The sequence below is a fragment of the Crocuta crocuta genome, unplaced genomic scaffold (genome assembly GCF_008692635.1).
Source record: "Crocuta crocuta isolate KB4526 unplaced genomic scaffold, BGI_CrCroc_1.0 scaffold127, whole genome shotgun sequence".
Taxonomy (NCBI): Eukaryota; Metazoa; Chordata; class Mammalia; order Carnivora; family Hyaenidae; genus Crocuta; species Crocuta crocuta.
In genome coordinates, this window is record NW_027532008.1 from 8,380,827 (window position 1) to 8,391,955 (window position 11,129).

At 51.7% G+C, this 11,129-nt stretch overlaps 1 protein-coding gene across 2 annotated transcripts in view; it reads left to right on the forward strand.

Moving 5' to 3' along the window:
* Positions 1–7,270: 7,270 nt before the first annotated feature.
* PLA2G2C (phospholipase A2 group IIC) overlaps positions 7,271–11,129 on the forward strand; it is an 11,418-nt gene continuing 7,559 nt past the window's right edge. For both annotated transcript variants that reach the window (XM_077775825.1, XM_077775824.1), the window contains exons 1-2: positions 7,271–7,376; positions 9,001–9,104. In XM_077775825.1, coding sequence (XP_077631951.1) covers positions 7,273–7,376; positions 9,001–9,104 — 208 coding nt within the window. In that variant the 5' untranslated portion in view covers positions 7,271–7,272. The remainder of the gene's footprint in view (positions 7,377–9,000; positions 9,105–11,129) is intronic.

The window sequence follows — 11,129 nt, forward strand, 5'->3', positions numbered from 1 at the left end:
CACACCCACAAAGAGTTACAAATCAGATTATTTTCAATACAGTTTGAGCCTAGAATGGAAGAGTGGGTACACGCTGGACGTGATTATGTGCCAAGTGATTGTCGCTGATGGGAAGTCCTTCAGGCCTGGGAGCAGAGGGTGGGGGACCGTCTGGGAGGGGGAGATCGTTTCAGCGGCGATGTCTCTTCCCGTCTCAGAAGAGCAGCACCTGATCTGTGGCTGCTGCCGGTGGGCAGGCCTCCTGCTAGGGCCCCCTCTCACTGCCCTCCACCGACGGGCATCATCTGAGGCCCCAAGAAGGTGCAGGAGGTGGTGGTTTTCGGAGCTGTTGGCTTTGCAGCTCCGTGCTGGTGGCTTCGTTCTTGTAAGTGATTCTGTCAGAAATATCTAAGCAATGCTCTTCAGGCCTTCGACGCCCACCCAAAAAAGATTAAAGTAGATTCTTCATCAGCTATTTTAATATCACCTAAGAATTATGCAATCTTTTGGAAAGTCAGATTGGCTTCTCACCCCTCCCCCCCGTGTGTGTGTGTGTGTGTGTGTGTGTGTGTGTGTGTGTCCCCTGGGTATCCAGTAGAATGTTGCTTCTGCCTAGGGAATGTTTAATATTCAGCAGTATGCACCCTGTGCTCCTTGCAGCCCTGTAATGCACAGTGCCGGGGAGAGGCTGGAGGGACAGAAAGGCAGCCAACCTGCCAATTGCTGTGACTTCCTGCTCTTTAAAGAGAGAGCTGGCTTTGCTGCTGTTGAGTCCTCTCTTTCTTTAAACAGCATGTCTTCAAAGGACAAACCCTAAACCGCCTGGTCTCTGGCACCCAAATGGGTTCTCATTAAACATGGCCGGAGGTTTCTGCCCTGCCAAATTAAATGTGGACTCATCCCCCTTCCCAGCCACGGTTTCCTTTCTCCTCGGCTCCGTCCCCAAATGGGCCTTCAGCCTTTTCCTCGCCAGGGTCTTTGCTCATGCCTGCCCCATCCAGCTTCCTGCCTTGAAGTGAATCCAAATGTATCGATCCTTCAATATTAACAGTCACCTCTTCCATGAAGGCCTTTCCTGACGACCCCCTCCCCACCCCCAAACCTCATGGGCCTTTGCTGATTCCTCCTGGTCCAGTGGAACATGCCCAAGATGGCACCATGCACCCTCACCGGATAAGCTCCTCTTTTAGTACTCCCCTCCAGAAAGGCATCATTGGCCTCCTATTTCTAGAAAACCGACCCTCAGGATAACTTCGAGTTAAGGAGCGGCAGAGCACTTTCTGAACCCCAAACAGGCCGATTCCAAAGCCCACCCTGGACCCACCCCCACCCTAGCATTCCCGCATGGTACCTTTACCTGTACCCACCTATTGTGCTGGTCGTGAGGTTGCAGGCACGGCCCCTGGAGTCAAGGCTTGAGTTTGAACCCCTGCTCCACCACTTGGGTAGCTTATTACACTTCTCTGGACCTCGGTTTCCACCTCTGTAGGATGTAGGGTGTAGGAATGGGATTGCGGTGGGGGTGAAATCAGATAATACATGTAAAGGTCTTAGCACAGTGCTGGGCACGTTGTGAGTGCTTGGTGAGAGTTAATGCTCATTATCGTGTTGGTTTCATCCTGCAGGGTGCCTCTCCTTCCGTAGGTTATAAGCTCCTTGAGGGCAGGAACTTGCCTGTGTCTGAGTCCCCTGCTTTGCCACACAGTGCCTGCTTCATGGTAGGCACTCAGCGAACGAGAATAAAATTAATGAAGAGGCAATGCCGATTCCACAGTGGCTTTTCCACCTAGAGACCCAGCTAGCTGCCCTTCGGTATCCCCCAGGGATATCCGGTGTGAAGCCTAAATGATCTCCCCCAGGGGCTGGGCTAAATGCAGGAGCTTCAGTTTCTCAGCAGCTTGTCCCCAAAGAGCATTTGGCCTCTTTTTGAACTAGCAACTTCTAGATTCTGGAGTCTATACCCAGTGTCCTATTCTGCCCTCAATCTCATTAGATGTGTTGATTGAGACTATGGATAATCTTCAAGCAGAAGGAGGACTGAGTACGTGCTCTGGCAGAGAGGCCGAGAGGCTGGCACGGTCACTCAGGCCTCCTGATGCACAGTTTCCTAGGGGGCCCTGCAAGAGGGAAATTTCCAGGTAATGAAATTTGCCTCTTGAAGTGCTGCGGGCTTTTATTATTTCCCCCATATTATTGGAAAACGTCCATAAATGCGCCTACTTCCCGGTCTTCTTAAGCAGACGTATCAAACACGGCAACTCACCTTGGCTACTGTTGACCAAGTGCTTTCAACTTCAGGAGCTTGTTGAAGCTTGCTGGCAATCCGTGGGGGGCCAAGGTCATTGTTTACACCTCACAGATGATGAAGCTAAAGTTCCAGGAGCTTGAAGGGCTCTGCTAGGAGGTGGTGGGGCCTCACTCTGACCCCCTTCTCCGACCTAGAATCCGGAGTTATTTGCTCTGCCCCTTAATGGTCTCTAACACGGTGCAGCCTTTTCTTGATGACCAGAAGTCAGTAACTGCTCTAGGTTCACTAGTGTTGATGTGGCTAGAACCGTCTGTCCCTACACTCAATGGCTCCAGGTTCGTAGGCCTGGTCAGTTATCGTTTTGATCATTCCTTTCTCTCCCTTGCCTTCCCGCTAATGGCCGCCACTGTAACTCCCTTCTTGTTCAACTGCTGGGTCTAAGAAAAAAGAAGCTGACACCTTGCTGGAATTGTGTCTAAAATAAGAGTGTTTGTGGTGGCTGCTTGGATGCTCGGGTCGTTTTGGTTTTGTTTTCCCGGCTGTGTTTTGGGTAGGTACAGCGCTTAGCTCAGGGACCCATGGGGAAGCATGAGAACAGCTAAGGGTTAGGGATGCTGCCTTTGCAGTGGACACGCCTGGGATGGGTCATGACTCTGTCAATTTGCAGGGCCAGATACCTAGCCTCTGCCAGACTCGACTCCCTCATTGATAAACTGGTGTTGGTCTTCTAAGCCTCATCTAAGAGGATTTAAGGAGATCATCCACAACCCATGCTTTAGCCCCATGCTGGCCCTCTGTAGGTTGTAGCTTTGTGTCTGTTTCTGTAGCTGGAAGCATGATCAGACTCTGACCATTCATTCTTTCGACCCTTAAATATTGATTTACTTCCCATCTCTCTGTGCCTGGTTTCCTTATCCGCACGAGGAGGGTCATGGCAATGCTTCTCCAGCTGGGGGACATGAGGACTTAGTGAGTAAATACATGTGAAGTGCTCAGAAGCCGCGTGGGGTGGAGAATAAGTGTGACACAAATGTTACACATCCTCACCGTCAGTACTAGTGTGCGCTGGGCCCTGTGTGGGCCAGTTGGGCACCAGGGATAAGAGGGTGAGCAAAATAGAATGATCTTTGACTTATGGAACGTGCAGATTCCTTCTTCCTTAATGTCCCCACAGCGGGGGAGGGGGAGCCAAGCCATGTTTCATCGTTGTCTACGTAAGACGAATTGATGGGTCTGAGAGCGTAGCTCACAGAGACCTACCCGCTTGCTGGCTGCTGCCCGAGAGGCTGGCACTGGAGTCCATGACGTGCTCCCTCCCATGCTTTCACCTTCGTCAAGCCCCTGGGCCGCCAGCTCTGTGCTCTTGGTTTTAGTTCAGCACAATCCAAAGCACCTGCAAACAATCAGTCCAAAGGAGAGAACCACGTCCGTCTTGCCTAAGTCACAGCCGTGAAGGCAGGTGACTGTGAAAATGCTCTGTAACCCTCAAAATGCCACACGGGCCAGAGTTCTAGGCAGCCTGGCGAGGTGGAAAGAGCACTGGATTTGGAGGTTGGGACCAGCGGTTAAGTCCTGGTTGTGCTACTTGGTCGCTATGTGTCACTTCTCTTTGAGCGCTTGCTTTCCACAGCTGCCGATGAGAAAGTGAGGGGCTCTCCCCGGTAGGGTTGTATGAGAAGCAGATAGGAGCAGAATACAAATTCAAGGTAGTTCAAGGCCCCCTCAAGCCCCTCCTTTTGGAGGTGGATTCACCGTTTCTCACTCTACTTGGGCTTAGATTGGCCTCCCTGGACACAGACTCTGTGACAGAGAAGTGCATTCCCAGGAGGCTCACCAGAGAGACAGGGTAAGATTGGAGAGAGGGAGAAGCTGACACACGGGAGAAGCAGACATACAGAGGGAGAAGCTGACACAGAAGGAGAAGCGGACCCACGGGAGAAGCTGGCACATAGACACTGATTTCCTTGTCGGTAATGCATCCAGGTCCCTTTCTTTGTCTCTCTGAAGCATTATCACCTGCTCGTGTAAAAGCTGTGTGCCTTCTTCACAGACTAAACCCTCGCACGGTTATTTTTGCAGATTCAGAAGAGGAAAGGGAGCCAGCCTGTAGAGATGGAACCTAATTTAAAAACATCCGCGCAGCACTTGAAACAGAGGCTGGCTGGGGCTAGGCCTGGTCAGGGCTGGGCCTTAAGGCGTCCACCAGAATCGTGCCAAAGAGGGTCAAAAGTAGCAAAGGCACCCGATGACCCCTCCTCCACCAAGGCTCCGCAGGAGGATGCTCATTTTGAAGTTTTCCTGGGAAACTTTGTCACAAAGAGGAAATCTAGCCAGAGCTCTGTACCTGCCAAATTCTCTGGGCTCAACAGAGCTATTGTTCATCCTCTAAGTATCTGATTTAGCCTGATTTCTAATGAGCAAGACCACTTGTATTTAAAGAGAGCTGTCACCTGAGCCGTGAGGGCTCCACGGGACAGGGGTGGGGGGGACCCTAAGCCCACGTTTTCCTCTGTCGTCCTGTGGGAAGCAGGCCACAGATAGGTACCCCCTCTGTTGCGCATAGTAATGAGGGGGTGTGTCTCGCTGTCATTTGATCCTACTAAGCAGCTTTATCTGCATTGTGTGTGTAGGCGGCAAGTCTGTGACCCTGGGGGCTGTCTGGGCTCCAGGAAGCTGTTCTGACTCTGTTTCTCCTTCTCCGTCTCTACAACAATCACAGAGCCTCTCAAGTTGTGGGGATCAAATAATGAAATACCAGGAAGACTGTAAAGAAAACAGCAGCTGGCATTTAGTAACTTCTTAATAAATGTTTCAGATTACTGATAGGACCTGATGCTCACTTTGTAGGAGGGGCAGCCGAGATTCACAGGGGCTAAGTTCATGAATAAGATCCCTGAGTCTCAAGGAAGGAAGAGAAGGGTGGGGAGCACTGTGTAAGTGGGCTTAGACTTTCTGGCACTGAATTTCCATCATGGACCCTATATATGACTTTAAACTTGGGAACAGAGGAAATGCTGACTTTTCAAAATCAAAGAGAGAGAGAGAGAGAGAGAGAGAGAGATGATGGTGCCAAAAAGAGAAACAAACAAACAACCTTGCACTTTTCAAACAACTGGACCTTTCTTGCCTTTATATTTTGGTCTAAATACCAGAAAAGGCATCATATTCAGAGATAATTAGGTTTGAAAAAAATCTCTTTGATCTGGAGCCCTGCACTGTGATTGGGGTTTCGCACCTACATGGCCTTCTCTCTTTTTGGTCACTTTCAGGAGTTCATCCTTCAGACTCCTCACGAGCAGAGGAAGGTTCAGTGATCGTGGTGCCCGTGACCCCCAGGTGTCCTTGGGAATGAAGGCCATTGGGGTTATCCTGGTCTTTGCCTCCTGCCGTAAGTAGCAAGGAGATAGGAGGGCTCCTGGGTGCTGTCCTCCTGTCTGGGTGCCTGTGGCCCCGGGGTGGGGGGCACTTCCTGAGGTGGCATTGGGTGAGGGGAAATCTGGTGTCACTCAAAGGAGAAGCAGGAGTGGAACAGTTTTCCCCCAAAGTTCTTCTGCGTCTGTTTCTTCTACAAAAGGGAATGGCCTGGCGTTAGGACCTCACAAAACTTCTAGAAAATCAAAGGTTGCTAACTATTGGCTAGAAAAAGGGCCTTTGACTACTGTTTGACCACACACCCCCATCGGGACCCTTTTTTATTTACCTTTGGATGCCCGTTGCCTTTATTTGAAGTCTTGTAGATTCCGAAACAGAAACGCAGACCTATATCTCGCTCGTTTAGGGACAATTAATTCATCAGAAAGCCTCTCTTGTGGTGACTTATGGAATAATTGGTAATTATAGGTCATCACTACCAGGAGATCAGATAACACACCTCTGCAGCGTGAAAAAGAGCTTCATAGGAAACGGTGTTGGGTTCGTTAGAAAACGCTTTGACTCTGCTTTGATTAGTTTCATTAGTAGAGATGTCACCAAATCCATTTTTTTGTTTTAACGGTGTAGCTTTCAGGTCCCTACATCAAAAAAAAGTAAAAAATGAAGTTCCCATTTTCCCTCAGTCAGTGGTGGAATTTGTAGTTTTTCACACCATGGTGGGCGGTGGGGGGCAAGTTAGTTAAGTGCCCATCTTTGGCTCAGGTCAAGATCTCCTCCTGGACTCCACTCCATTTCCACACCCAGATGTAACTAGTCATTCTTAAGAGTTTGATATACAACCTTCTAGGCGTTTCCACACACACATTTTGAACATTTTAATAGGAAAGTAATAGATGCTCATTGTAAAAAAAAAAAAAAAAAAAGACTGCATAAAAGTATATAAACAGTGCCTATCTTCTTCTCCACCTACTTCCTCAATCTCACTGCCCAGAGATATTGCTATTAAAAGTAGATGTTTTCAAGGCATCTCCCCCTTCAGTGGATATGTAGGTGGTGTTCAATTTTTTTGATGCCACAAGGGAAGCGCTGCAGCAAACATCCCCCAGAATATATATATTCTTTCCCCACTTTCGTAAACATTTTGAGAAGTAAAAAAAAAAAATTGCTAGGTCCATGTGTATTTGCCATTAAAAAAAAATAGATCGAGGGCATCTTTTCTGCTGCTTAAGTGTTTTGTTTCTCCTGCGAGACTATAAATGCCTCCTGATATTTGTAGGAACTGGCATCTCTGGCTTTGAACTTTTCCCGTTAATGTTGCATTAGACCTAAGGTGTTTCTGCCTAGGATGGTGGCTTTTTGTTTGTTTGTTTGTTTTGTTTTACACCGCGGGGTGGGGGTGGGGGGGAAGACCTCGTTGACAGTATTGTCCTGGACATAATGGAAACTGGGTTCTCATCCTGGACTCGCCAGAAACTGGCCGTAGGACCCAGTGTTCCGATCCTATCCCCTTCCCCATGAAGGGGGCTGCTGATCCCAGCCCCACCCCGGCAGCGTGTTTTGGGTTCTCCTGATGGCCCGGATGCAAGCGCCCCAGGTACAGTCGCCTGGCCAGTGTTGTTCTCACGGCACCGAGTCCTCTTTCTTATTCCCACACCCCCCCCCCCNTTCGGAGGATGGTCAAACACGTCACGGGCCGCAGCGCCTTCTTCTCATATTACGGATACGGTTGCTACTGTGGCCTTGGGGGCAAAGGGACCCCAGTGGATGCCACTGACAGGTGAGTCCAAAGTGCTCATTGGATTTGCGCCGAAATCGGTGCCTGAAGGGAGGCAGAGGGGGGTGGGCTGGCCGCCCTCTAGCCACCGGCTTGAAATCCTCGTGAGGGAACATGTGCCCTGAATTCCCGTTTTGCACCAGACCTCGAAAATCATCTAGCTGGTCCCGCCCAGAGCTCCAGAAACGTTTTCGGTTCTCAAGCGTCAGGGCAAGCGTGGTCTTCGCTCAGCAACCCAGTTTTTCAGGCTTAGAGCACAGCAAGGCTGCCCTGCTGTCTCCCGGGCCTAATTCCACATTCCGGGAGAGAGAATCCCGGTGGCCCAGTTTGGAAAAGTTGTCCATCTGGGCGAGGCCACATGGCCCAACGTGGCTGCCAGGCCCGCTCCTCAGCGTGGGGGTGGGGAGTGCGAGCCCCGGGAAGAAGCGGGGGTTGGCGTCACCTGGAGAGGGTCCGGGGAGATAGGAAACAGGATGGTGGGCACCCCATTTACCTGAAGAAATTAGAAACAAAGTGTTTCTTGTCCCTTCCAACCTCACGTGGGTACATGTGTCCCTGCAGTGGGGCCTGAAATGTCACCCTTGGAGCTTAAGTTTTCTGGGTGGGGCTCCTGAGAGCATAGAATAGTCCGGCCAGAAGGAGACCAGAGCCCCGCGGGGTGGGGGCACTGACTGAAGAAGTGCCCGTCGTGGCTGAGCATGGGGATTGGTGATTCGCGCCCAGGGTCTACCCTAAGACTTGCACCCAGAGGGTGTGACCATCCCCATCTTACAGATGGCAACCGTGAGGACCCACTAAAGCAACATAGCAAAGCCCAAAGACACCCCAGCCCCTGAGTGGCTAAGTCAGGATTTGAACAAGAGCTTGCCTGGTTTAACGTCCCGGCTCTTTGACGCTCTGTGCTTCCCCTTCCAAGGCCAAAGGCTGAATTTTAACACCATTAGACAACGATGACAAATAGCACAAAGCCCCCTTGCAGGTGAGGATGGCGAGAGGAAGGACCCAAGCGTCTGACCCAGAGCATTTTCTCTTCTGTGTCTTAGAATTCAGTCCCCGGTCTCTGCTTTCCTGCCCCTCATGCGTGGGTTGAGGCATTCTAGCTCTTTTCTCTTCGTGGTCTTCTCCCTTCCTGTCTCCGGCCACTCAGAGCACCATGAGAACAAGGACTAAAGAGTTATGGGTGTTTTTGCTGACACCTGTCTCCTCAGGGACTGTCACGGCGCTTGGCACATAGCAGGTGCTCAGTAAAAGTCACTACGTGAATGACTGAGCCACACAGACCTAGATTTGAGTCCCGTGTCTATCATTTCCCAGCTTTACCGTTTTGGGGAATTCCCCTCTTGCAATCTTATCACCTCCTCTATGAAATGGGGACAATGATCTCCCTTCATAGGGTTACGCTGAGAAACTAATGGGATAGCAGAAGGTACTAGAAAGAGCTCGCTAGATGTTAGTGGTTATTTTTGTAGTTTTAATACATTCAGGAACTTACCCCTTACCTTCACCGCCTTCTGACGCAGGGGAGGAGGCAGGGGAGTCCTTTCCGGTTTCCACCTATGGTCTTCCCGCTGATTCCCCAGGGCCGCGGGGAAGCCCCCTCCTCACCCTGCTCTGCTCTGGCCTCCAGATGCTGCCTGGCACACGACTGTTGCTATGAGCAGCTGAAGCAGTTTGGCTGCCAGCCGGTGCTAAACAGCTACCAGTTCCACATCGACAACGGGACCGTGGCCTGTGAGTAGCCCTCTCTGGAGGTGAAATGGCTTTGAACCTGGGCCTTAATGTCTGCCTGCTGGCAGAGGAGTGCTTTGAGACAGAAGGTGGCAATTCTAGGAGGCAAAGCTTCTTAGGAGCTCTGGTCTCTCCCATCCAGCGCCCTCCAAGGGCAGGGAGCATGGTCACTGGGGTATATAGTACATGCTCAACAAATAGTGGTGGACTCGAGGTGACATTGAGTCTTGCAGCTTCGCCTGGCAACCATCGCTGTTGAGAACATTCCTCCGTGTGCCTGTCATGTGTTAACAAACAGCTCAGCTGTCTTTCAGTTGAACAAATATTTGTTAAGGGCGACTACGTGCCAAGTGCTGGTAGGTGCCGTGGGGGACACAAAAGTAAATAGGAGGGGGACAGGGAAGGAAACCCACATACCATTGAGGCCATTCAAGGAGGAGAGCAAAGGACAAGGGTGGACAAGTACTGAGTGTCCAGCACACGGGGAGTGGCCCCTGACACCCCAGCGCATGGTCTGGGGCTCCCGGGGTGTGGGGTTTGTGGAGGGCGAATTTGGTCTAAAGAGCAAGCACATTCAAAGTCACTGGGCTGTAGCCTTCTTGTGAATGCCGTTCATTCCAGTGGAGCCGGTGGTTTGAATGCCCCTCAGGGTGACTGGCCTCCTGCCCTGCCTTGTGGACTTGCATGAACCATTTTCTCCCTCATGGGTATTTGTGCTCAGCTACGAGTGTGTTGGAGTCCACCTGTCCCCTCCCGAGGTCAGGGAGCCACCACCTCCCTTCCCTGCATCTTCCCCTCAGAGTGGGTGCTCAGCCCCCAGACCTCAGGGCCCCCCATTGCCCCCCCACCCAGGGCCCCGGCTCAGGACACACCAAGATTGACTAAGCAATAGGGTTACACAGTCTCCCTGGTCCAGTGGTGAGATCTGAGCCGTGTGTGTGTTGGGGGGGCGGGGGGCTGCTGAAGGCTTAGACCCCGGACCCCTGCGGTGCGAGGCCACATACAGCCTGCTCTGTTTCTCAGCCTTTGCAGCCTCTGGCCCCCAAGCACACTGTTGATGGGCAGAACCCTCTTTCCCCACATGAGCTCAAGGAGACTTCTCTGTTGGAGCTCTCTGGCCATGACTGTGCTCACACCTAAAGCAGTGACTCTTCTGGGAGGTCCCCAAGGCCACGAGCAGGAGATCGGATGGGGTCAGGACCTAGTGGAGGGGTAAGGGGAGGGGGCTGGAAGAAGTTGACTCCAAAGTGTCGTTTCCCTTGCCACACGATGCCCTCGGAGGGAGGGACAGAGTTGCTGACCACCTCTTCCCATCCCTCTGGGCTCCACTTGGCAGGATTGGGGGCAGGGCAAGCCTGGCCATTGGCTATAGGGGGGCACACCCAGGAAAGGTGCCCCTGACTCTTCCCAGCCAGGCTTATGGTCTTGCTTTCATATGGTTCCTTCTCACCTCTTTTCGTCTTGATCATATTATCTGTCATGTCAAGTGTTATCTTTAAGTGGTTGGAAAAGTTCTCCCTTTTAGAGGAAATATATTTGAAGAGCTCTGTCCTCTGATGCCCCCGTGAAGTGCAAGTACCAGGAGAGAAGGGAAAAGATGCTCTGAGGAGGGAAGCAGATTTTCAGGAGATGCCAAGGACCTGTGTGCACTGTGGTCACAGACCCGGAGGCGGCCCCAGCCTTCTGCACCTGCTGCTGCTGCTGCTTTTTATTCTTTTTGAGCCACTTCTTTAGCAACTCTCTTCCCTTATCCCCATGGGGCCAGAGCCACAGCTTGGGAACCCAGGCGATGGAGGACAGTGACCTGGGAGAGAGGTTGGAGCCCCCATCCCCAAGGCGGCACACAGAACATCTTCTCTTTGGCCCATGCCTGGTCGTGGTAGGTGGTGTGGGTGGGGGCTGGGCTGGGCAGCTTGGGGCTGAGCTGTGCTTTCCACAGATGCTGCTAGGCGGTCAGTGGCTCCTGGAGCTTGAGCTGACCTCCCAGAGTCCAGAGCCCTGCTGAGGGAGGAAGTACAGGGCGGGGCG